Source organism: Fringilla coelebs (genome assembly GCF_963513975.1).
Source record: "Fringilla coelebs genome assembly, chromosome: 3".
Taxonomy (NCBI): domain Eukaryota; kingdom Metazoa; phylum Chordata; class Aves; order Passeriformes; family Fringillidae; genus Fringilla; species Fringilla coelebs.
Window position 1 is genome coordinate 20,596,883 of NC_140030.1, and position 27,358 is coordinate 20,624,240.

The 27,358-nt window shown below is 38.9% G+C and overlaps 1 protein-coding gene across 2 annotated transcripts; it reads right to left on the reverse strand.

Annotated features, from left to right (window-relative positions):
• Positions 1-27,214, reverse strand: TDRP (testis development related protein). Of its 2 annotated transcripts, XM_084202165.1 has the most exons (4): positions 26,988-27,214; positions 14,812-14,871; positions 5,555-5,658; positions 1-3,268 (listed from the first exon to the last, which is right to left on the reverse strand). In XM_084202165.1, the coding sequence occupies exons 1-4, from the start codon at positions 27,093-27,095 to the stop codon at positions 2,923-2,925; spliced, it is 618 nt and encodes a 205-aa protein (XP_084058291.1). In that variant the 5' UTR covers positions 27,096-27,214; the 3' UTR covers positions 1-2,922. The 2 variants fall into 2 exon arrangements, with proteins under 2 accessions (XP_084058291.1, XP_084058292.1); XM_084202166.1 differs by lacking the exon at positions 14,812-14,871.
• Positions 27,215-27,358: the final 144 nt, after the last annotated feature.

Here is a 27,358-nt window from a genome sequence, read left to right on the forward strand (position 1 = left end):
TTTTTGCAAATGATGCTAATAAATAAAAATACTCAGAAAGGACTTTGCTCAGAGCTAAGTGACTAGTAACAGCCACACAAAGCTTTTAATTCCCGTTAAAACCACGCCAACAATCATGCAGATTGGCTACGAGAAAGCAGTATAAACTATATTTTATTTTGTGCAATCTTATCATACCATCTTAATGCTACCTTCTTCTAAAACATTTCACATAGATCGAAATGCAGTTTCAAAACAAATATTAAGGGACATATTCTACACTTATTCCACATATGGAGCTGTGTATAGCTTAAGCTCATAACACTTAATGTAGTTAAGCATCTAACAAAGGTAAAAGATGAAAGGACCCCATTCTGAAAATTCAGACACATTTACAAACATGAGAGAAGGAAAGCTCACACCAGTGAGTTCTCAACAGACAAATACATTATTAAAGCATAACAATAAATTATATTAAATTTAATAATGTTGATTCTTAAAATGGTTATTTCTGAGGAAATATCACTTAAAAAGCACATCAAAACTTTCATCACTAGGAGTGAAACTGGAATTTTACACATCTCAATTTCCCACTTTTGTTTTATAATAGGCTTCATATTGGTGAGCATATTCTTTATCATACATCTAAAAACAAATTGAAAAAGGTTGCAGTTAAGCTGTGCATCAAACACATCATCAAGGTGAGAAACAGGCACTTGACAGTATAATGTGCAAGGCAAAACCCTTACTAGTCACAGTATAAATAGTTTCTTCAGGAGTGAAATTAAAAGTTCTCAGTCCATCTTTGAGAATATTAAGGTCTGCTAACAGATCTTTTTCTGTTCTTTCAGATCAGCACCAACAACCAAATTAAATACTAGCTCATGCCTTAGAGGGTATTCCATAAACTATAAAATGCAGCATACTATACCCAAGAATACTAATTCTTTCCTATAGTTAACCTCAGCATACATATTTGCCCAAGGCAAAAATAGAGTTTACTCACAGACTAAACAATGCAATATAAATGCTAACCTTTTCTCCCCTATGAATACTTTTTAATATCTAATGCAAATTTTACAAGTATATTTGCCAGTTTTAAAATTCTGTTTTGTAGCACAAAACATCACCGTTCTTTTTGGTAAACCTAAGAACGACATCTTTTAGCATCCTATCAATATTAGGAGAAAAACCCCAACCTACTAAAACCATTTTGCTACAGGTTTCCTTCCAGGCACATCTCAGCAGGAATCTCCAAAAAATAGCTATGCAGGAACTGCAAGCCAGAAAACTACACATGAATTGGCAGAGGAGAAAGAGAGAGCTAAGGGAGGAGTAATGTGGCAGTAACAGAAACAAGCTTAGAAAAAATTGCATGCATCCCTTTTCATCAGTATAAGCTTCTTGCAAAAATATGTTTACAAGACCTCTGTTATATAAAGGTCTATACTTTCTTGTAAAAATGCTGATTTTCTCTGACATACTAGCTTCATCTTCTGACTGCACTGGCCATATTGCTAGACAGTCAAGTTTCAGTTCTGTTACACCAGTTTAACAATCAGGAGAGAAAAGGCCTACTGTTCATTTCTTACGAAACTTTTGGTTTGATTTTTATTCATGAATCTTAAAATAGTCTTTGTGTGGGTCATAGAAACAAAACAGAAACTGACTTTGGATCTGACATCAGCTGCACCACTAGTGAGAGACAATATGCTAAAAAGAGGCACTTTTATTAGTCATATATACATTTCAAATCTCAAGTTTAATATTTCACCTTCTTTTACCAAAAACTCAAAATATCAGTAGCTAATAAGATGGAATTTTTCAACAAATGTTGTGTGCATGCACATACTTGCAATGGCTCAGTTACTCAGCTACCCTGAAAATGCTGGAGTATAATTCAATCATTGCTTATGCAGTGGGAAGAAAGGAAAGACACAGTCAAAACCAAAAAAGTTGTTTGAAGAACAAGTATCAGCTATTGTAAAAAAATGAAAACCTATGCCCTTCCATAAGAAGCAACTTATTCCCACATCCAGATTCAATATTCCTCCAGAATACTAACATCATCTTACACTTTACTCAATGCTGTTTTCCAAATTTTCAGTAATTTCTGTTTTTGACATAACATACATCTTAAAAACTGAGAAACTTAGCTTTGTCAAAAGAAGTTCAATATTTAAAAAAAAGCAAGCAACCAAAAGTAACCCCAAAATAAAACAAAAAACAACACCAAAAAAAAACCCCAAAAAAAACCACCCACCAAAAAAAAAACCAGGGAAAAATCCAAAACACAAAAAAGACCCCAACTCTGGAAGACCCATTTGACCTGACTGTTGGTGACAACCCTGTAATGGAAGGAATTACATCAGAATAGTATTTTCCCATGTCACACAGAGTACAGCACAATGTGACACTAAGCATCCTGTGTGCACAGCTGAAGCATAAGCTGAGGCTGAAGATTTGGAAAACAGTGCTAAGTACAAGCACTCTCCCTGCAAGCGACAGATTGGTATTCTTGGTTAAAAAGGGACAGCATCAAAACTAAAATTTTGAATGGCCCTCAAATACCAGAAAAGAAGCAGGACCTCAGGCTAGTGGCAGTTCCTTCATAAGGCAGTCAAATTTACAACCAGTGTATACATTCACTAAGGAATTACATTTTTTTGGTAAAACCAACAATCTGACATACTGCAGAGTCTGAATGTGAAATATAGGCACAAAATAGATTCTCTACTTTTTTTCAGTGTGGAAAACATAGCTATTAACAATGTAATAAGAAAATTTACTATCAGGTGAGCAAAAATTTGTAACAATCTGAATAAAACAAATTACTGTATAAAGGTGCATTATTGAGCAGATTTGATTTTGGTTTAAACATGTGAGTAAATCATGGAACTGTTCTCTTCTTATGTATAAAGTGTTTCACCAGTACTACCAGTATCATTCTAGTTCTTCCCAGTTGTCAGTAAGGTTACCTTTGCTTTGACGTCTAATACTAACCAGCTTTCCAGCTGATTTGATACTCCACCTGGAACTGTTTCCTGAGCTGGCCAGGTTTGTGTATTTTGTGGAGCCTTTGGTTTCATCTTCCCAGCCTGACCAGGCTGTATAGTCACTTAAAGGAGTTGCTGCATCACTGGTAGAGTCAGCAGTGGTAATCTGTGGTGGTTCCCATCCCTCAATCTCATCTGGCTTCCTAGATGGAACATTCTGCTTTATCACCAAACTGTCCCAAAAACCTGGCTTCTTTTCAGACTTCATCTCTTCCTTTAATTTTAGGTTTGCTCTAGAAAATAACAATGATGTTGTGATTAATTCCTTCATTTAAGAATGTATGCAGCAGTTATTAATAAACATTCAATGTAATTATGTTTTACAGTAAGGAGTGCTAATCATTGTCAGCCTGTGGCAGCACATCCATTGCTGTCAGCTTCAGGAAAAATGCCCTCACATACACAAAAACCTAAACACAGCCGAATCTTGCAGTGATAAATCAGAAGAGGAGTGAGTATGGTCATTTTCTAGTACAACAGAATTGACACACCACCATCCCCACCCCATTCCTGTGGGGTAAACTCCACAGAGCTGCCTTTGGAAACGTATGAAGTATTTTAGGATATGTTTGTTTGAAAAATTTAGGACTTTAACCAAAAAAACAACAGCAACAAAAAAAAAAAAAAAAAAAAAAAAAAACCAAAAAAAACCAAAAAAACCTAGGACTATGGTAGTAGAAGGAATATGAAAATGTTCTAACATCAGCTTTAACACTCACTATGTTACTCAATTTCATATACCTGCTACCACCTTACCAGTTAAACCTCATACCTTAAAATAGCTGATGTACACAGTATTAGGACTTTTAAAGATACCAGGCTTTTTTATTAATTTTTTCATGAAAATCAACACAATAATGTGATAACAGCTGTTTGTATTTCTGGTAAGATTTCTCAAAATGCCCCTCCCAAACCCCAAAAATAACTGGAACTTCTCTCTCAGACATTTGAAAGGCTACTCATATTATTACTTTTCTTATCCCCTTAAGAATCTTCAACCAGAATAATTTTGCAGTGTGAAATATTTGAATTACAGAATGTCAAATATTTATGCATAACTTTATATGCAGGATTATGTGTATAATCAAATAATGGGCCACAAGGAGGGGTTGAACACCAGGGGTGAAAGACACAACCTTGAGGGTTCAATGAGATAAAAAGCAAATTGAAAACATTATCTGTAGTAGCATATTGATTCCTTAGCCACAACTAAACCCACCATCGAATCTCTTTTAAATATTTCTATTAAAAAAGCTTTGTTCCATTAATGAAAGCTTAGCTCTATCATATTTATACAGAAGCAACTCAACCAATACCTTTAAAAATCACTTTTTGTTTACTGGATTTTGAATTTATGATTCCTCAGAATTTTCATTTTGCTAAAACCAGCCACAGACTCCAAACACTTTTCTTGTATTTTGTAAACAGCACACTTAAAAGCTGCATGTGTCTTTAGAAGTAAAGTAAAAATTGTGGTATATAATTAAAGAAAAACATTCTGAACTTAAAAAACAGGCAGTTCTCATAGTAATACCAAAATAGCTTTCTACATTGGTGGTAACTCTGTTATCATAGTTCTCTTATCATCAATTGCAAAGCATTATTACAGTAGCCTAGCATCTTAATAACACCCATAAGATTGCACAGGGTTAGTGGCTGGGAACTTTTGGGGAAGTTTTATGCAAGAGGCTCAAATTGAAATAAAATATATGGATTTATATTCTGAATTGTTTATTTATATACATACACCCCCCTATATGCATATATGTGGTGTTGCATCCTGAAACACATTTATTTCAAAGTAAACTGGAGACAAAGCCTGCTACAGCAAATCAGCTATTTTGATATTAGCTTTGTTAGCTTATCAAAGCTAATATTTGGCAGGAACAGTCTAATGCCATGTGGTACATTTGGTTTGTAATCAAGGCAGTGAGGTAGCACATGTAGGTGAAGCCTACACATACTTGTAACAGAAAGATGTGTGTCCTGAAGTGTGTTCTGTCCAGGGAGCTGCCCTCACCATACCAGCACACAACTGTGCCAAAACTCGGCTCAGTGCCAACAGGGAAGACTTGCAGATCCTAGTACAGCTACTCCACTTAACCTTTCTAGGCGTAGTAAGACTTCAAAAGAGAGAGTAAGGCATGTAAAAAAGGGAATTTGTAATGTCAACCATAATTAACCCCTAAGAGGATAGTGAAAGTGTGAGAATGACCCTTTTACTCACAAGCCTTTACTACTTTTCTACAGTAAGAAAATTATTATGCAGCTCAATTCCTTTTTCTTCCTGACAAACCTAAAACTGTTTAAAACATCATCTTTCCTTTCCTAATACAGCATGCCTTATTCATGATAAGCTTAATGTACATATAGCTTTGCCCATAAAACTTTCTGTGTTGATTTGACTTCCAGCAGTTGGACACTGCTGTTCCTCAGCATCCAGCTCCATTACTTTGCACACCTATTTTCTGGGTTTTAATAGTATTTAAATAGCAGATAGACCAAATGGCTTTACTCACCCTTTGGATTTTGGAGACTTGCATCCTGCTAGCAATTGCTGTTCATCATCTTTATTGAACATAGATGTCACTTCCTTCCAGCCCCGGAAACTTGCACCTTGAACCTACAGAGAGAAGGAAATCCTCATCAGTGTGGGTGACAGACGGGCAGGAACAGAGTGGGGCTGCCACTGCTGACACTGGGGCTGTGTCCCCTGCACGTGGTGCTGCTGGAGCTGCAGAGGATGGCCATGCCTGGGAAAAGAGCTGTTCTGGTAACTGCAGCAAGAGCTCTCCCTTGCTGAGCAACAGTACAAATCCTCGGGGGTTTTGTGATGCCATCGAGTACAGCTGGGCTCCATTTTAATGTATCACAGCAAGAAGAGAATCTAGGCAGCTTTAAAGACAGTCTAAAGGGCTTCAGTAGAAAAGAAATGAAACGAACTGTCACGTCTAGAAAGAGTCAAGAGACAGGACAGCCACATACGTTATGAAACTCTTCAAACCTGCTTTACACATATTGTCCTTCTCTGTGATCAGCAAACTGCAACTCCCTGCCCTGCAAGCAGGAAGGGTAAGAGCATTGGCTCACCAGTGCCATGTGTGCTGCACCACTGGTGCACTACAGCGTTTTCTCTAAATTTACTGTGACCATTAAGCATACAGCATAAATTACTTTTTAAACTTTGTTAAAGGTTTGATTCTCCCTCCCTCAAGGTGAAATAACTAAGTATGGGTTATTTTTACTTTGATACCATGCTCACAAAAACACACACTTGTGAGCCAAGCACAGAATATGAAAGTTGCTGCTCTTCTTCACAGGATCTAGTAAGAACAGCAGTGATAGTCTGTCAGTGTTACTTGACTATATTAAAAAATATGATACATTATGAAGTATAATAATCAAAACAAAAAGCTGTCAAGACAAGCAGGAGGTTTGGCAAGGGCATGTAGTAATAGGACAAGGGGAAATGGCCTTAAGATGAAGGAGGGTGGGTTTAGATTAAACATTAGGAAGAAATTCTTTACTTTGAGGGTGGTGAGGCACTGGAACAGGTTGCCCAGAGAAGATGTGGATGCCTCATCCCTGTAATTGTTCAAGGCCAGGTTGGATGGGACTTTGACCAATCATTTGTAGTGGAAGGTGTCCTTGCCTATGGAAAGAGGGTTGGAACCAGATGACCTTTAAGGTCTCGCCCAACCCAAACCATTCCATGACTCCATCATCTGTTATCTTACTAAAATTCTATTATTTCAGGCCTTTTGGGGAAGGAACCTTTGCTACCAAAGGCAAAAATACAGCTACAAGCTGCACTTAAAAACTCTTTTTCCCTTTAAACTGGATGATGCAATTCATAGATAAGCATCCTTCTTTCAAAAATGATGCTTCATCAAGTCATTTCCATTGAACAAATTTGCTGATTATGAACAAACAGAACCTTGTTACTAGTTTTCAGATAGCAATTTGAGACATAGAAGAGGCTTCATTTAAATTATATGTACCTTTAAAGAACAACACTGATTATATGCTTGGAGACAAGCATTTATACACACACATTCAATGGAAAAAAAAGGATATACCTGTACATACACCTTCTTTAATCTAGAACATCATACATACTTTGCCAATGCAATCCCAACCTTTGCTGCACTGTCTGGATATCCCAGCCATCTTCCAAAAAAAAAACAAAAACCATGCAGCCAGAAGCTTTCCATACTTTAAAACTTTAGATTTTTTGAAAATTTAATTTCATTTGTCCAATTCTGATTCACAGATATCTTTATTTCTATTCTACGTGCAGGTCTTTGGATAAACTTTTACAAGCTCTGCACTCTTTCTACCAGTATGTAAATCATTGTCTATGTACACATTGTACCCCTCCTTCCAAATTTTCATGTCCATGGTATTTGGTAGGTATATACAAGGCTAATACCCAGATTGTAACTGATTCATTCCTTCTGTCAACTAGTCCTTAGGAGAAATGTATGCTAAACATTTAAGATACACTTCCACTACTTATTTGGGGTTTCCAAAGGAAACACTGTCAGGATAACCTGCATAAGAACACCAATGTCCAAGTGAACCATATTTTACCAATACGTGATATAACTCACTGTACAAAGGCTTCTACAAATAAAACAGACTCGGCTGAAAGAAAGCAGGAAGTGCAAGAGTGAAACCAGAACCTCTGCCTACCATGCCTAAGCCTCCTCTTTTACACCTGCCTGCAGCAGCACCGATCTGCTGAAGCATCTTTTCACTGCACCGACCAGCAGAGAATAACTCACTCTTGATTGTCAGTGGTAGCACACTCCTGAATTGAAACCTTAGTGGAGGAGATGGTCAAATACACATTTCACACTTCCAGAAACTTTTTTGTAACTACTGACCAGTTTTTAAGACAACAATCTTGTTTTTTGACTACTGCTGTCATATAGCTGACACATAATAACAAAATTCCTCAGAACAGCCTGCTGCATTTCTATGTTTCTTTTCAGAGCTCTTTAAACACTTTTAACCAACTGAGGAGTGCAGCTGGAACAGTTACAACTGTATCAGCTGGTAGGTACAGCTCAGGAAGATCTCGAAGTCACCATTCCCTCGAGCCATCAGTTTAGGATGCAGCAGCTATATAGCCAAAAAGGGCTGGGAACCATCACAAGAAAAATTAGACAAATTTCAGACAGCAGATCCATATATGAATACCCCCTATTTAAAGGGGTGCACCCTCTAATACCTCAAGACAATGATTCATGATGTTAGGGGAAAAGGCCCTAGACATCAGCCATGTTATGCTCTTCCAGAACACCATCTACTTTTGCTGCAGTCACAGACTGCCAGAACCTAAATCAGTTGGGAATGACAGCCTCACAGAGCACCTGGAGAAAGACCCATGTCCCAGAACAATTAGCTTCCTTGCAACAGATGTCAAAGGGAGGTCAGTAAGTAAAGATAATACTTCAGTAAACTGACTCCTCACCACATTGGAGACTTGTTTGATGTAAAACTATTAAAGTTATGCAAAGTATGAAAACACAGTACTGGTATGGTCTTAAAGCACCAATCCACCAGAGGCTCAGTATTTCATTTTTATGATGTAAATCTCTACACAAAAGTACTACTCCTAAAATTTCCTAGGAGGTTTATAAATGTAACTGACCTGATTATATTCTCAAATCTTTAAACTACTTTTTCCTGTGTCATTGGAAAAAGAAATTATTTGACATCCAGAATTCACAGAAATCCCATCCTTTATTGCTGGAAAAGACCTCTGGAGACCATCTAGTCCAACTCCACTGCTTAAAGCAGGGTCACCCTCAGCAGACTGCTAAGGATCATGGACAGCCAGATTTTGAGTATCTCCACAGCTGGAGAATCCAAAACCTCCCCAGAAACCCGTTCCTTGGCTTGAATGTCCTCATGGTGAAAACATTTTTTTTCTTATTTTTAAATTATATTTCTTCTATTTCAGTTTGTGCCTATTGCCTCTTGTCCATTTACTGAGCACCCTGAGAACAGTCAGGCTCCATCTTCTTCACACCCTTGCTATTGCTGGTGTACAAGCAGAAATCTTTCTTGTTGCTCACCAGATTTCACTCTAGTGGGTTTCATCCTTCCTAACCCCATACCTGCACACTCAAAAAAGAAGGGGACCTCTATTAAGGAAGAGAGCACTATTGCTGACTACAACTGTAACATCAGATGTTGGAATTAGAGAACCATGTTGGATGATTCAGTCTACTATTTTTCAAAACTGTTAATGAGAAACAAAGGAGGAACTTCTCAAGAAGCCATTTCAGTATTCTCTGAAGTAGAAATACAGGCTGGTCTCATAGCAGTTTGACTGTGACAGCAATTAATAAATTTTCTCCTGTATCTTCCACTTCAGGCTGGGAAAACCTGTGCAGCAATGTCCTGTGCAATCACTTAGAAGAATCAGTAAAAAGTGAAATTAAACATACATATTAATCCATCAACTGGCAAACTATTGAAAAGCCATCATGGTTTGTTCCAACTGGTATTTTAAGAGCTCAAGACCAGAGCATAGATTCTTTTCCTTTAACTCCTTCTAGCTTATGAAGTACTTTTTTCCACCATGAGAAAGCTGCCATTTAATTAGTATATCTTCTGAAAGTGGGAGTACAAGCAGTCCCTCCTGGAACATCATGCAAAGGATGCGGTCTGTATCCCTGGTCAAGCTGTCTGCTCGCTCCTCTTCCCTCTGCTTTGCCAGTGCCTCAGGATCAGTGCCCATCTGTCAGACAGATCCCCAGAGAGAGGAGATCACAGAGGCAGATCTGGTTTATCAGATACTGCTGCTGAAAAGGGTCAACACAGGCCACTGCCTGCTCACTGATACTGCCTTCCTTATGCTATGGTTTTGTACCTGTGTGATGCTGTGGAAAACTGCTTCAACTACTTAAGCCAGCAGAAACCTAACTCCCTCATTTTTTGCATTCTTTTAGGTTAGTGCTAAGAATCAAATAATTAAAGATAAAGCACATGGAGTTTAGGGGCAACCGCACCTTTTTTTAGCAGCAATTATCATAACATCTGAAGCACCCTCTGAAAATTGCAGTCATCTACCAGCTTTCTTCCATAATCAGAGTTTTGTACATACATTATGGCTCTCCCCAAACCCCTAAGCTCCACTCTAATCTCAGCCTTCATAGTAAGACTTCAGCTGTTCCCTGTATTGATTCAAGTGAATTAACTCTATACAAATTGTATATGTTGACCGCAATTTTTCTTTCTTTAGATAAAACAGGGAACAAATGTCTACTGATTGTTAACTTTATAAAATGCCCCAGAACAGATCAGGACCCCTTAAATTGGAGGTCTCCTACAAAACTGATAGGTATTATTACCAAAAATTACTTTAAGGACACTATTTTTTACCACATCAACAAACTCTGATGCTTACATGACTATCTTCCCATAATAGGTAAACAGGCAAGGACAATAGGTAATAATAGGTAAACAGGAAAATGAACAATAAAAGTGTCTACCGGGAAACTGTAAAGCATCACTAGGAAGACTTTTCAGTTAATTTTACTGTCAAAGGCAAACAGTTGATAATTCAAGCTCTGCTAGAGGGCAAAAACGTTCATGAAATATTAGGGTAAAAGGCAGCAAACCAGGAATACTAACAGTTGGGTACAAACTAAAGTAGTTCAGTACTAAAAGCAAATTTCAAAAGTTTATTGCACCCAAAAAAAGTATGCAGATACAGATGGAAGATACTAAACAGGAAGATGGCGTAAATTTAACTGAAAACAGGTAAATTTGTGTATAAGATGGAGGTGGTTAATACAGGTTAATATCTTATAATGGGAGAGATAAAAAGCACAGAATTCAATCAAGTCAAACAATAATAACAAGATGTGGGTCACAGAGTTAGAGGTACCAGACAAGCAGTTTGCAAAGCAAGAGATTCAAGTATGTTTGAATTTACCCTGACTGCCTTAGGAGTGGGTACTCGTACTTTCAGAATATTCCTATTAGACTCTTCTACTTCCAGACTGCCAGGCCAGCAGGGCTCTGGAGCACAGAAATCACTCTCTGCAGGCCAGAACAAGCCACATGACAGAGTCTTAGCAAGCAAAATGAGCAATTACAGGGCATTCTTGCTGTACACCTGCAGTGAGAACCAGCACTTTCAATACCATTGTGTAGTTAAGCAGCTAATCCCTAAAAAGGCACTGCTCAGCATGTATGAAATGAGATTTCCAGAAATTTATATTTGGACCGTGTTTCAGCAGACCTTCACAAGTATTTTCACAGAGGACTGACAACTGGTGAATCAAAATTCTCCAGTTAAGTAGAGGCACTTCACAAAACACTTGCAGAAATTTTTTATAAATAAAAAGAATGGATTTTCCTCTTGAACTTGACTGAGAAGAAATAATTGTTTGTTCCACAGTTTCCCTCACTCCTCCCCTGAAGCTAAAATAAAAAGCCAGAGATGTAATTTTCCATATAAGTACCCTACAGTTCAATAAAGTTACAACTAAGTGTTTAACAGTTATAAAAATGCTGATCAGTTTTAATTAAAGAAGCATTCTTCCCACATGACAGGAAACCTCTTCAAAATGAGCAAGAAGACAGACAACCAACATTTAAAAACCAACTCCCCTCCAAATTTTTCTTACAGATATTAAAGCATTGATGGTGGTGGGGATTTTCTCAAGTCAGCCAGTTTCTGATGTGCAGACCAATGGTTCTTGTTGTGTACCAGCACCCTCAAATCCTTCCCAGCAGGGCTGTTCTCAATCCATTCTCCAGCCATCCTGTGCCTGTGTTTGGCACTGCCAGGACCCAGCTGCAGGATCTGGCACTTTGCCTTGTTGAACTTTACGAAGTTAACACAGGCTGACCTCTGTCCTGCCAAGGTCCCTCTGGATGGCATCCCTTCCCTCCAGCTTGCTGAGAGTATCACACAATTTGGTGCCATCCACCAGCTTGCAGAGGGTACACTCAATGCCACTGTCCATGTCCCCAGCAAAGATGGTGAACAGGCCTGGTCCCAACCCAGACCCCTTAGGAACATCACTTGTCATAGCCTCCACTTGGACATTAATCCACTGGCCGTAATTCTTTGCATGTGACCATACAGCCAATTTCTTATCTACTGGATGATCCATCTGTCAAATACACGTCTCTCTAGTTTAAAGACATGGATATTGTGCAAATTCTTTGCCCAAGTCCACATAGATGACATCAGTTGCTCTTCCCTCATTCACCAATGCTGTAACACTGCTGTAGAAGGCCAACAAATTTCTCAGGCATGATTCGCCCTTAATGAAGCCACGTTGGCTGTCACCAATTCCCCCCTTATTTTTCATTAGCCTTAGTATAGTTTCCATGAGGATTGGCTACACGACCGTGCCTGGCACAGAGATGAGACTGAATGGTCTGCAGTTCCCTTTTTTATAACCTTTTTTGAAAGTCGGGGTCATGTCTTCCATTTTCCAGTCAGTGAGAATCCCACCAGATTTCCATAACTTCTCAAGTATACTGGATAGTGGCTCAGCCACTTCTCCACCAGCTCCCTTGGGACCTACAAATGTATCTCATCAGGTTCCATGAATGTGCGTGCATTAAGGTCTTGATGTTTTTAGTTTCTCAAAACTTTGTCTCTTTTCAAAATCTGGCCTAAAAACAACTGCAGATGAAGTTTCTACTATACTTTTAATTCAGAAGCTGAGCATGGCAGTGAGACCCCCAAAGACTGAGGTTTTCAGAGGCCAAATCATAGAATCATTTAGGTTGGAAAAGACCTCTGAGATCACTGAGTCTGAGTGAACATCAGGTGGTCAACCTGAGTTGCAACACCCAGTCGTTCCTTGAGCACCTCCAGGAATGGTGACTCCATGACCTCTTTGGCCAGCCCATTTCAGTGCATTCAGTGAAGAAATTCCTCTTGATGTCCAACCTGAATCTCCCCTGATGCAGCTTGAGGCCATTTCCTCCTGTCCTGTTGCTGGCTAACTGGGAGAAGATGCTGACCCCCACCTGCCTACAACTTCGACTCAAGTAGTTGTAAAGGTCTCCCCAAGCCTCCTTTTCCCCAGGCTAAACACTCCCAGCTGCCTCAGTCACTCCTCATAGACTTACTCTCTAATTCACACATCCAGACAGAGTCTGAACACAGGTTCCAAATTTCTGCATTTTGCAGAGCACCACAGCAGCCCTCATGGCTCCTCACTTTGGGATGTCACGAGGTTTTTTAACCACCTATACCTGCCTTTCAAGAGAGCTGTGATGTGAGAACTAGGAAAATTCAGCACTGCAATCAGCAGTCCTCAGTGCTCAGTGGGCAGCTTCCTGCAGGAGCAGGATCTAAGACCATTTTCCAAGCTCATTCTTTAGGACTAGCTCCCACTTTTAGACCCCCAAACCTAGGTCAAAGGCTTTCCTCTGCAAATGGGCATCAACACTGTCTTAAAACTGAGGCTTTAAGAGACCAGGAAGGCTGTCTCCCCAATGAGCACACACACTATTCATCCACCACCACCTTCTTCAAGAATTCTGCTGCTCTTCACCGCATTGTTGCAACATGGAGACTACTTTATTCATGACATGTGTGTACTGGAAAGGCCACACATGCAATTCATCAGCCTTTTATTAACATATTAAAATTTTAGAACTTCTGGAATATCGCTGTACTGACAGCTTCTAAGACAGCAGAGCAACCAAATAAAACACAGAATTGCTTTTAGAAAGAGAAGAAGGATAAGGTGCTTTCTTGAGAATTCATTTTTAAGACAAGAGGGTTTTACTTTAAAAGACAAAAATATGGCAGTGGTTTATCTGGTGACGTTTCTGATTTTATAAGTCAGAACACACACATACTAAGCCTTCCTGAATGACTAAGAAAGGGGCAAAAAAAGTTTCAATAGAAAACAGATTCGTTTTAAGATTCTCTCCCTAAAAATTTATCATTTGGTATAAAATACATGGTAATTTATGTTTTCATAAAAAAGAATATACTTCTTCAAAAGATTGGAAAAAGGTATAGTACAATCTGACTTCTATTTTCAAGGAAAATCATGCTGCATCTGAAGCAGAACAAAAAGAAGTAACAGACACAGATGTTCAGTTTATACATATTAATGTAAAGTATCCTATTACACTAATGAAAGTATTTTAAAATACTTTTCTTTATACCTATGGAATTTCAAAACAAGCTCAAGCTTATCATAATAACTTCCACCTCTTTCATCTTCTACTAATGTATTTTAAGAACATTAAAGAAGATTCTTGGACACATATCAAGGTAAAAAAAATTAACTTGCATGCCTACCTACTTCTCTTTCCTGAAAGAGATACAAAATAAAATCCTTAACCTCTTGTGGTCAGAAAGCCAGTGGACATATAATGGAATAAACAACCCCAAACTCTTCTACTTTTCATGTTTTTATTGCTAGTTGCAGCTAGAATTTAATGCTTCTTTAGACTTCAGTAATTCCTGTGGCTTCTTATTTTCATCTTGCGTTTTAACAGCCATCATTAGGAGGGAAAAAAAAAATCAGGATGCTTTCCACTCCCCACTAATAAAAGCAAATAAGGGAGCTTTCCAAATAATCCTGCACTACTAATATTACTTCAAGGAGAACCCCTTAACCAAGGATCATACATAATTATAAAATCATCAATGAACTATATAAATTCCTTAATCAGGTGTCCATGAAATACTGCTAACTTTCTAACACCCATGGACTGAAATATATATATAAGATATTAAATGTTACATTTTCAAAGAACAGGTATTTACCTTTGTTGCAAGATGTGACACTGAAGATGAAACTTCATCTTGAAGAAACTGGTCTTTATTCTCAAAAGAAGGATAAAGATAAAAAAGGCCCATAGTCAGTTTTGGTTTGACAGTTAGGACTGACACATTTTAGACTATCCATAAATGCTTTTTTTCTATTTGGCACATCATAAAAGAAAATTGAGAAAACATGATTACAACACAAAACTAAGTGAACACCACTACTAAAACATAAATCTACACTTAGAATTATGAAAAATCAAACCCTTACAGAACCAAAACCCCATACCACAAAAGGAGAAACACCCTTGCATCATAAAAACTTTAGTCCAATTAGTTTGGATCTGCTCTGATTTTCTAAATACTGTACTAGATGGCGGTTTATGCATTGTCTGTGGGCTGGGGGGAGAGGAATGTCTCCGGATTTTTTCCTCCTTCATATTAAAAAGCCCTACATTTCCTTAACTCAAAGAAACACTTTCCTCCACATTTCTTTCCCCTCCATGCACAACTGTAGATTTCAGAAGAAAACTAGAGTGCTAAATGCCCGTGAAGGCTGTTCAGGAGGGGGGAAGCATTTCTGTCCATCTCTGAATTAAACTACTATGTTAGTATTGTCAGACCCTCCTGTTACTGTCAGTGCTGTCTTCAAGACATGGCAAGTAAGATCATTGATAGGAGTACTTTAGAGGTCAAAGATAAAGGAAGTGGGACATAGAATTCAGGAAATCCGCAATTTTCAATTTCTGCACTCTGTATTTCAATGAGAAAAATGTTGCCTTTTTTTTTTCTCTACATATGACTACAAACAGTCCCAAGTACAAACAGAACATATGACTACATATGACCAAAAATATTTAACCCCAGTTTCAGGAAAGAAACAGAATTAAAACAGAAAAGTGCAAAGTGTCTTTGAAGCAACAGGTTCACAAAATCTCCTGTATTCACTCTGGTCCATATATTGATTATGTCAGCCACTTATTGTTTTAAAAATCAAATTTATCAACCCCTTCCTTTTCAATTAAAGTAAATGCTAAGGAGTTGATATGCACTCCACATGCACATATCCCAAGACACCTAAAACACTCATTATCCTTGCTCCTATGCATTGCCAAAGGCCTCCTTCACTTTGCTAACAGCATCAGAAAGAGGTGAGAAAACCAGCACAAAAGTGTTATGCTATTTCTAGTCATGTGGGGACTGAGATGCACCAGCTTCATTCTGACAGACCAAATCCCATGTTTGTTTTTTTTAATATATTTACTTATTTATATCTCTTTATATATATGTATTTACATATTAATGTTTCCACTTACTTTACAGGCAATCCTTTATATTATACAAGGGACAAGGTTAGAGCATTTCTAGAATAGAGTAGAAAGAGCATTGCTCCATACTTCCAATAGCATTTGGATGTTGGAATACAGTGAGCTGTAGATAGCCAGACTTACTTGCTGGGGTAGAACACAAAGTCAGGAACTCTATTATCTTTCAAAATGAGACTATTGCTTCCTGTAGATTGCAACAAGTTATTTAACTTCCGAATTCAGTTAGCTGTCTAACACAGGAGAACTGTAGATAGGATACCAAAAATGTTAAGATTTGTGTAGTTCTCTCAAATTAAATTCAACTACTTCTACTCCTTTTGGCTTTTTTATACCTCTGCTTTTAAGAGAAACATTGACCATGTTTTAAGATGAGGTTGCAAAGTCCTACACTTAACATGATGGAGTCTCTGCTAGCACACAGTATGAGCTAGAGAATACATCACCTGTTCTATCCAAGTTTTTCCCAAGAACAAAAAGAAATCAACAAGAACTAGGAAAGCTCCAAGGGGAAATATGGTAAGAGGAGAAATTCTCAGACATCCAGAGCTGGCACAACTATCAGTTTCAACAACCAACAATACTACCTCCAGAACAAACAAGACACTGTTAGTACCTTTGAAAGAAATAACACCTCTCATTTTAATTCTTCCAGCTCTCCAAGTATCTTAGGAAGGAAAATAAAATTACGAAAGTGCATAGAGATATCATGTTCCAGAAGAGAGAAAAGATGGAGTGTGAAGGCACAGAGCCTCTAGCAAGGCTGAGCACAAGGAAGCAAAAGTACAAGGCATTTTCACAGTGAAAGCTTTTAGGGGAAAATCACGAGATGCAAAGAGCACTGTATAGGGCTAGGGAATCAGCACAACAGAATGTGAATACCACTGTCAACAAAAGATGTAATTACCAATAAACAGTAGGCAAAAAGGGTATTTATTTGTTTCTTTTAAAAAGGGACAACTATGAATGTGTTTCTGTATTAATACAGTGCTACTACTCATGGTTATACAAAGTGCTACCACCTAAGGAATGAGACACACGTTTGCAGCAACTATATTCATGCAACTCAGGCCGATGGTGAGCGGACAACACAAAGTTTAAAGAGATTAAATACAAAGATTGAAATACATTAAACCCTCAAGAAAATCTGGTGAGAATCCAATCCCTAAAATATGTTTTTTGGGGCAGAAGACCAAGAAAGTATTCATAGTATCCTTTTAAATGCACTGCTGAAGAAAAAGGAGACTTGGATAATGGCAGAGTGCTTGCGATGTCCATCCATATATCCCATGCTTTGCTCAAAACCAGCCTGTAGCTTTGAATTCAGTCATCTCCAACAGACTAGATGTGAAAATGTTTTGTGGAAAATCCATCCTTAAGGAAAGCAGAGAGAAGCAGACAAATGGCATACAGCAAGAACAGACTGGGACAGGAGCAGGTATTAAGGTTCAGAAACAGGCATGGCCCACATGGGAGGGAGGGACCAGTGCACCCTGCAGGAGGGATGGGCTTTGTATTAAAAAAAAAAAATACAGAGGAAAAGAGCAGAGGGAGAGAGGGGACCTGTGCCACCACTGAGAAGAACCCAGGAGGAAAGATGAGACATCACTACAACCCATCTTCCCTTGTTACCTACAGAATAATTTGTATTTTTAAGTGATACACATTATTACACCCTTCTCCTGATACAAATTCCCTGCTTTTGTTACCATTCTGAGATGAGGAAGCTTATGATTTGGTTGATCAATTTTGTTTAGAGGACAATCTACTGTACAGCTATATGTCAAAAAAGCTCATCTTCACTCTTTATCATGCTGTACAGCTATATGTCAAAAAAACTCATCTTCACTCTTTATCATGCTGCATAACACATAGTGATGCTGAACACTTATAAACTATTTCAGTATGTTTTAGTCTGGTTGGTTTACAGGTATGACAATTCATTGTTTTACTTCAATTTAAAGGAAAAGCCTGGACTACATTACAGTATTTAGATATTTCTAGGTGAAAATGCTAACGCTAGTGGGAAATGCTGATCAGCAGCTTGAATAGCCCTCCAGTTCTGGCAGGGGAAGGTTGGTATGCACAGAGTGTTTTCATAGGGAAACAAGTGCCCTTTTGTTGGACATACTGCAAACCATAAGGTACTCAAGGGACTAATTCAACTAGCACACAAACCTTTTTGTACAGAGATCAAAATTGTAATCTGCTTCCCTCAGCTTCCTTTGTGGTAAAGTAATTAATTAGTCTCTTTACATCATTCACTTTCATAATTCAGGCCAAGATGAAGAATGCTGAACATCAAAGAGTTAAGGGAAATAATAGCATCATTTCGTCCTGCATGCCCTTCTCGTGCTCTAGTAAGTAAAATGATATATAATTGATTTTCTCTGCCCAGTTGAGGGAGTTTCCTATCATACACACATACACACGCATTAGCTGTGCAAACATAAGAGTAAACAAGCTATTGTTAAAATAGTAGGTCCTTTTGGAACCAATTCTCACCCTCGACTGACTTATTGCATCCCCTCTGCCTATCATCACATCTCATCAAGGACTGGATGTAACATAAAGTCTAGGTAGTCATGCCTGTAAGTGCAAATGGGATTATGTACCACAAATGTACCATTTAAGTAGGAAAAAAAAATCCCAAAACAAACAGCACCTGAAGGGATACACTCCAAGGAAGAATTTAACATAATTTCTAGTACTCCACAAACCCTACTGAATAGTTCAGTGATAGAAGAGGGGAAGGGTTAAAAAAAAAATTTTGAAAATCATTCAGGAAATCACAAACCTGAAAGACAACCCCTGAAGCTGGAAAGATTCCCAAAACACCGATTACAAACCAAACAGTAGAACAACTACACATACACAGCCTGACCAGAAACAACACAGACTGGGAAGAGGAGATCAAACAGCCAAATCACCATCTTAAAATACAGCTAACAAAAGAAAATGTTTCCTTGGATTTGAGAAGGATTTTAATAGAATGTAAAATGAAATAAACAAGACTAAAGCTGATTATTAATGCCAAAGCCACTCTGTTTATCTAAGTTTAGAACTGAATCAAAACCAACACAAAATACACTCACACATTGAGTAAGAACAAAGTTATCAGTAGAAGATCAGTGGCATTTGGCCTCATTTTTTTTTTCACCTGTAATATACACCTGGAAAAATTCAATGCATGGATATATGCTTTCTGAGTTAGGAAACTGATGCAACAGTGATCAAATGTAAATGGGCACTGAAACAGCTCTACTAGTTTCAATATTCCTTTAACATAGCTGAAAAACAAAGCTGAACTGTACCTGAACACCCACACAAAACTGAACATGCCTTTAAGGAAAAACAAGGCTTTCAATTTTAAGAAATAAAGGCTGCATTACTCAGTCACACATCACTTTTTTCTTGGACATGAGGCTATGTGTTCAGCAGAAAAACTCCAGTGCTGAACTGTGAACTGCCTCTGCTCCTTCCTGGCAGAGATATCCTAGACTGAGATCAAGATACTGTGATCAGGATCGTCCATATTTCATCTACTGCTAGATCTCAATCTTCCATTTGTATGTCCCTAAAGCAATGAGTGAATCTAACCAGCCATCTGGGCAGATGGTGTAAACTGAAAATTTCCTTTTAATGTCACCAATGAAAAGTATTAACCTAGGCATTTCTGAAGTCTTGCTTAAGAGTAATTTGGTATTTTAAACTCATTTTTTTCTCTCCTATAAACAATCATTTTCCACACGAGATTGCTCCCTACACTTAGAAAAACATCTTTATTATGACAACAAACTATCTAAATAGTGACAGTGACTCCTATGCTGCAAGTTTCCTCTGCCAGTCTTCAGCAAACCTGAAAATATCTAATGATAAAGAAAAATAAAATGTAAAATATAAGTGTGTTGAAGAATATACTTTAATTGTGGCATACAGTTTGCAGACAACACTACTTTGGAAACCTGCTTTTAAAATATAATTCTTCAGATCATTTCCAAAAGAACTTATTTCACTCCATTAACTTTAAAAAGTCTGGATGACTACTTCAGGTATAGGAGAAAACCCATCCAACATATTTAAAAATTCTTCCACCTTCTAGGCTCAAGTCTCTCACAACTGCCTACTATTCATCAGACCAACTGAGAGGTGAAAACATAGGGAAACTGGTTTTCATCTTTCAAATAATTTTAATTTATTCAGTATTCATAATAAAGATGATGCTCTTTTCTTTAGCATCCACAGCTGTTAAGAACTTGCTTAGCATTTTCAAACTCTGTTTCATTCAACCACTTCAGTTATTGTTTCACATTCCATTACATTTTAAAACAGAATATCTAAATTATTTCCATATTTTTACTGTCAATTGATATAAATGGCCAAATGTACCAGAGAAGATTAATTTCAGAATGTAAGTATTTATACAAGAATACTTCTGTAGTTCTGAATTTTATTGGCATTACAAAGAGAAACACTGGAACACCAGGTTCCTATGCTCTGTTTTTACATCAATACACAAGGTTACTCTATTAAGTGTTCACATTACTGTGTATCTCTGTTCTAAGAGGTTATAATACATCTTACTCAGACTTTGCTTCTCTGAAATATTTTGGGAAGAATATTAAAGATTAATCACCTTAAAATATTTTAAAAGTTCATATGCCATTAAGAATTTAGTTTTACCTAATTTATAATATTTCAAATATCCTTCATGAAATGGAAACAGCTGTATTAAGATCAAAAAATCATGAGTGCCAAAGCTGAAACAAATAAGGTCAGATAATAAATTTTAATTCAATTTCTGTAACAATTCAACTATTCCAGTGAACTTTTCAATTTTGATGAAATTTCTAGCTGAAAATCTGTCAGTTATTTTTAACAACTTAGCCATAGCAGGAATTAATATTTGCTGTTTTCTTATCCAGAAAACAAACCAATAGATGTTAATTCAAAAGACAGTAGCTGATATACAATTCTTATTCAGTCATGGAATTTGCCATTAAACTACATGTCTCCAATAAAGGTCTTGGATGAGTAATGGCCATATTTTCCTAGCAGAGTTTCTGCAAAATGGGCTGAATGCATCATTTTTTGTTACAGTGCTCAGCAGCACACGTACAGCTTCCTTTTGATGTGTGCTTTTATCACACGTGCAGTGATCACACAGACATTTTCCTGGAGCTCCTCACAGAGAACCAGCAGCAAAACTTGTTGGAAATACACCTTTGATGATGATAGAGTTGAAAAAAAAGTCTACCTAGTAAAGTGTTCAGCAACTTCTAGTAACTCTACTTATGTTATGGATGTCCTCACACCATCTGGCAAATAGTTGCTATAAAAGCAAGGAAAACATTCTTAACCTACTTTAACAGTAAAGAATTAAAATTATTCATTTGTTCTCGAAACCATTTACATTTTACTTTGTATGTTTATGGTAGGAAGCCCAGCAGTGGCAGGAGAGTATGGTTTCAGAAACCTCCCAAAACCCCAAGAAGACGCAACAAATAACTTGGGGAAAGCAGATCTCAGCAAAGCTGCAGAGGAGGAGATGCTGGTGGGTCTGTGGATCACTGGGAGGGGACAGTTCTGTGTTAGGCTGGAGGGGAGGAGGGCAGACACGGCTGCTGCTGGCAAAGCCAGGCAATCAGAGCCAGGAAAGCAGAACAGGCTCAAGGAAAGATACAAGTGATAAAAGTGACAAATGGGTGAGGAAGGGGATGCACTAAGAAAAACCTTGAAAGTAAGGAGAGAGATTTAAATGCAAATTTCCTGAAACAAAGGGAGGCCAGCTGAAGAAATGGAATTTGAAGGATGAGGAGGACTTAAACTTTATGCCATAAGCAACAACACTAATATCAGCAATGGAATTTACAGGAACTAGGGGATGGGAAACCACAACATAGGTATTAGAAGCTGGAGAGGAAGTAATCACCATCAGTATGGGAAGTGAGGGTCCACAAAAGAATTCAACTGTCTAGACAGCAAGAAAAAATAATAATTGAAAAAAAAAAAAAAGAGAGAGAGAAAGCAGACTTGACCTGGAATTCATGGAGGAAACAACAGTGAAGTCTAGGACACAAATTCTCTTTCACACAATAGATAAAAACCACAGACAACTTGCAGGTTAGAGGCTTGGCTGAAAGAAAAAAATATATAGTGATGGTGTCTGTAATAGGAGACCAATCAGACAATATGTGGTTTGTGGACTTCTGAGAGTAAGAAAAAGCCAACACAGAGGGGATAAGAGGTGAGAAACAGATCTGATCCCAGTCAACTGTGTAAAAAATGACAGTATAAATTAAAAAGTGATGTACCTCAAAAATGAAAAGGATTTAAAACTTAGAAAGCCAAAAGCCCCAAAAGACACTGTCAGCTCTGTAGAGCTCCAGAAAGACTGTGAGAAAGAAACAGGACCCATTCAAGAAGCTGCTGAAAGATTGTATGTGACAAGAAGGAGGAAAAGCAAGAAAGGCAGGGCAAGGAAGGCTCAGGAAAGTCTTCACTGACAGTACCACAATCTAATGTTCAAGAATGATGACACAATACAGGTGATGGATTTTAGCTGGGAAAATGCCACTGAAATGTCACAAGAACCACTCCAATGAAGAGGAAAGAAACCAGGCTAGCAGAGAGGAAAAGGTATGATGGGATTTTTAGAGTACTGAAGGCAAAGCCCGAGACACACAGAAATGGCTAGAAAGTGAAGGAAAGGCATTACCTGGATTAACATTTCTACATTATTTTTTTAATTAAAAAATACCCTTATTCAACGTATTAGTAAAACATAAGAAAAGCTGCTCAGCTCCCACCTATTTCTGCAGGGCTTGTCTGAGTTCAACTCATTCCAAGATGAAAGCCAGTATTAAAATTGTACCAGACACTTAAACATCTTCATTAAAAGAGATAACTAAAATTCTGTAGAGCCAGCCTTCAAACATCCTGAGCAAGTCTAAACAAAATTCAGCATAAAACATGTTTTTGCACATATTCTCTTTGAACATAACAAAAAATACAACTGGGGAGAACAGATCAAGGCTAGGGTTCTGAAATATTTTTACATGAAAGACAGAGCTTCATTAGATAATATAGGTCAGCCTGACACCCATCCCCTCCCCTAATATATAGATGTATTTTAAAGTGGAGTTGCATTTTACGTCAGAGTAACACATGATATTGACACAGCATTGACATCTCTGAGAACTGATTCGATGGTCAGATTGCATCAAGAACTCAGCACAACTGCCAAAACAATGCCTTCCAGAAATCAAAACCCAGCAGTTTTCCCTTTCCAAAAAAACAACTACAGTTTGAAACGTAATGACTATATTCCAAACTGAACGCAAGTTTGGCATGCACCACTGTACATTTCTAGCATATTTTTAGAGAGACACACACAAAACACATTAATTTCATCTCATGTGTGTGTACTATTTATGCATGTCAAGTTACTTTCATGTATAAATTATAACTTAAGTGAATAAAGCACCTTCATTGTGTAAATTAAAAATACTTATGCTTCAAAGCATAAATGAAAATTAACTTCTAAGATACAGTCTAAAACTGTCTGGTCTAAAAAAACCTCACAATAATCCACACATTTATTTACACAAGTACTGTTTCAAAATTTACTTGTCCTTCTTATCTCAGGAAACACCTTACTATTTTAAATAAGTGTTAACAATTCAAAGTACTTGAATGTATGTAGAAACTTTTGCTAAAAAGTGGCCAGAGGCTGACAGTTCCCTCCCTTGCAATTTTCATGTTCTAAAATTTGTTTTTGTTCTCCCCTGGAACAAAATCAAACCATTCTGTATAACACAAAACCAGAACTGTCAAAACTTTTTTTTAGATCAAACTAGGCTTTTCTATTTAAGAACTACAAATGTCTACAATTTCAAATGTCTGCTTAAGCCCCAATCAGGCTTCCATATCTAAATAGGATGATTAAAATTTCTCTGGAGTAACAAAGGGGTTTTTTGTGTTGGGCTTTTTTTTAAACTTATAGTAGACTAATTCTTTGTTGCTGTCTGCTACTGCAATGTCCTAATTATTAGGTTGCACAGTGAGAATTCCTTCACTCTTTCTCAGCTTTGAAGAAACAATATACAGCACCAACATTTCATTACGCTGGAATACTTCCAACGTGGTTTGCTTTAATGACATAGATGTGACTACCAATTTCTTGCCTTTGAAGCAAAAAGTTTCAGCCTTATTTATAGCATGAATGGTAGAAGCTTAAGGATTTTCTTCCCAATTGCTTAGAAAATAAAGACAAAATATGGTTGTTGGGAAAACAACATATCATAAATCAAAGTCAAAACACAATGAGCCTGGTTCATCTCCTCTTTTACCAAATGATGTATCAGAAAAGGAAATTAAATCTAACAGTCAGCTTCTGCATGTGATCTAAAACTGGGCTTCCTAATTTACTAAAAAGCACTCACACTAATTATCTAGATTTTGGCTCTAACAATAAAAAATCAGGAACGTCCTGGATTCTTCTGATCTCGATGAGGTAATCCTTCATTCACAGCAGGCTGTACCATAACAACACTTACACACGTACTGAGGCATTCCCATGCACAGCTAAGGTACCACAAGAACTGCCCCCATGACTCCTCAAGCTCTCATGGTGCTGCTGTCCTCCAAAGCCACAGGGTTGGCTGACACAGGCCAGGATGCAGCAGCAGAGAGTGCAGATCATTACCAAATCCCTCTACACATTACTGCATTTCACTCCCATACAATCATATTATTGGGAGAAAAATACAGGATCTGATGAAACATGAAGAATTTCAAATACTAAAAGCAAGGAACATGAAGCAGGTCAGCTACAACAAACTGAACAAGTGCATTTGGTTCCCTTGACACCTATCCCAGCCATGGTTTAGATACTTTGTACCTATGGCTGACCTAAAAGCCGCCCTGATCATGAGAATTAGGATGCCAATCTAGTGGTCAGAGCTTTCTATACAGCCTGCTCTTCCTTAAAGTGTACATAAACTCTAAAACGACTACTGCTAAATATTTTGGGCAGAGTGTTGCAATCCTTTCATATTTTGATTTTAATGGGCAAAATAACTAATAGCTTATAATCTTCATTCCCGCCTCCAAGCTACACTACAGTTGTGCTAACCTTACTGAATCCTTTATCTTCAAGAATATTTCATTTAGTGACGCAGAATAATTTATTTTTTCCTGCCACCCCTCAACACTAAAATCAGTATCCCAGTTCCACTGGAGATGAAAAGGAATTTTCTTAAAATTCACGAAAATGCAAACCTTTTGCACAAGAAACCATTGTCATCACCGTTATAACTTGAGACTTCAACTAATGGAACAGAGGCCCAGAACAGTAAAAGACAATTGGACTGGGCAAAATAAAATAAACAAACTCCAGCCTCTGCTGCTAAAGTAGAGGGCTGGGAGAATTGTCAGAACAGAAGTCTGAAGAATCCTCTCCTGACTGGGAAGCCACGGTCAGGAGCCTCAAGGGGGGCTCATATCATTAGTGGTAGAGAAGAGCAGTGAAGAGTCAGTGGGATTTACTGGAGGCTTTTGGGTTTCAGGAGGTGAGCAAGTCTAGGAGGGCTATGATGGTACAAGCCAGCAGCTTAGCAGAAACTGTGGAAACTTACAAGCACCTGAGGATAGGAACTGTAGGAGGCAGAGGTTAGATGCTGTATGAGAGGCTGGGGGAGATACTTCAGGTCACCTCAAACCCCACAGTACCCCTTACTCCACTGAAGGGGGTCTCCAAAACAAATGTCCATTCTTCTTCTGCAGGAGGAGATCCTAGTCATCTGTTCAACTCCCCAGCTGCTGCCAAAGAAGCAGCAAGGGCTGTGGCTCTACTATTTACTGTGCAGGGGCAAGGGCAAGGCAAGGCTAAACTGGTGGCTGTGGCTGCTGGAAGATGGAGAGAATAACTGCTGTGACTGGGAGAAGCTGCTCTTCAGCAATTGCCACACGTGTTGACAACTCACAGCGCCTGTCAACCAGAAACTCAAGGTGAGGCTAATTTATCCAGACACACTCAAGCTCTTTCAGAAAGATAGGCAAGATAAACATGGGTTAGAAAGCTGGGAAGGCTTTAGTACCTTCTTCTCACTACTTTGCAACCCCGGGCAACTGCTTACTTCAGAACCTCTCATTCACTATCAAAGTAACTCTGTGGCAACAGAAGATCAGCACTAAGCTGTACTGGGCAGCATAGCAGGCTTCTGAGCTGGATGGATATCTAATTGCTACCAAGTTTTTGAAAGCAAGTCAACAAACATTTTTTTAGTTGTTTTCCCTGATACTCAACTGGTACCCTTCCCTTCAGGTTATATCTGTTGAGAAAGTCACTGTTAGTATTTAATTTAACACTTAACAACAAAAGCTTTCAAACAAGATTGCAGCTATTTAAAGACAGTGAACTACCATTAGTGAAACCAAAGAAAAAAACAATCCTGCCAAAACATCAGGGTTCTACACAAACGCACAAATAAAGTTATGTTCTTAAACATCCCTGTTTAATGTATTGTGCTTAACAGATGGGTTGCGGTGCCTCTGCCTAGGGCTGGGAGAGAAAGTACCCTGAGGTAGGAAGCCACTGGAATGAAGGGCAGCAAGTCCCAGAGACGCCGGAGGCCGGCTGCTGGAAGGAAACAGGGTTGGATAGGCCAGTCAGCACCCCAAGAACCGGCTGACAGTCGCACGATCCGCTCAAACACTCCCAGCTCCGACCAGGGCCAGCCTACCGGCACATCAGGGTGGGAAAAGTGATTACTCATGCCGCCGGAGAGCGGGGCAGCGGGAGCGGGGCCGAGCCTCACGACCCCTCCGAACCGGGCTCCGCGCTCCTACCTGGGGGGCCGCGAAGGCGGCGGCGGGCGGCGGCCCGCGGGGACGCGTCTCCTCCTCCTCGGGCGAGTCGTCCAGCAGAACTTTGCTGCTCTTGTTGAGCTTCCACATGGCGGGCGCGGGGCGGCCCCGCTGCGAGCCGGCAGCGAGCGGGCCGAGGCGGGAGCGGGCGCTGCTCCGCAGCCCCGGCCGGGGCGGCTGCGCTCGGCAGGGCTGTCACCCCGCCGGGGGCTCCCGGCCGGCCGGGAGGGAGGGAGGGAGGAGCTGCCTGGCGGCGCCGGGAGCCCGCCCCCCGCCGCCGCCTCGCCCACCGGCCTGCGGATGGAGCCGGGGGTGCGGCCGGGCGGCCCGCGGCGGCGGGGCGGGCCGGGCTG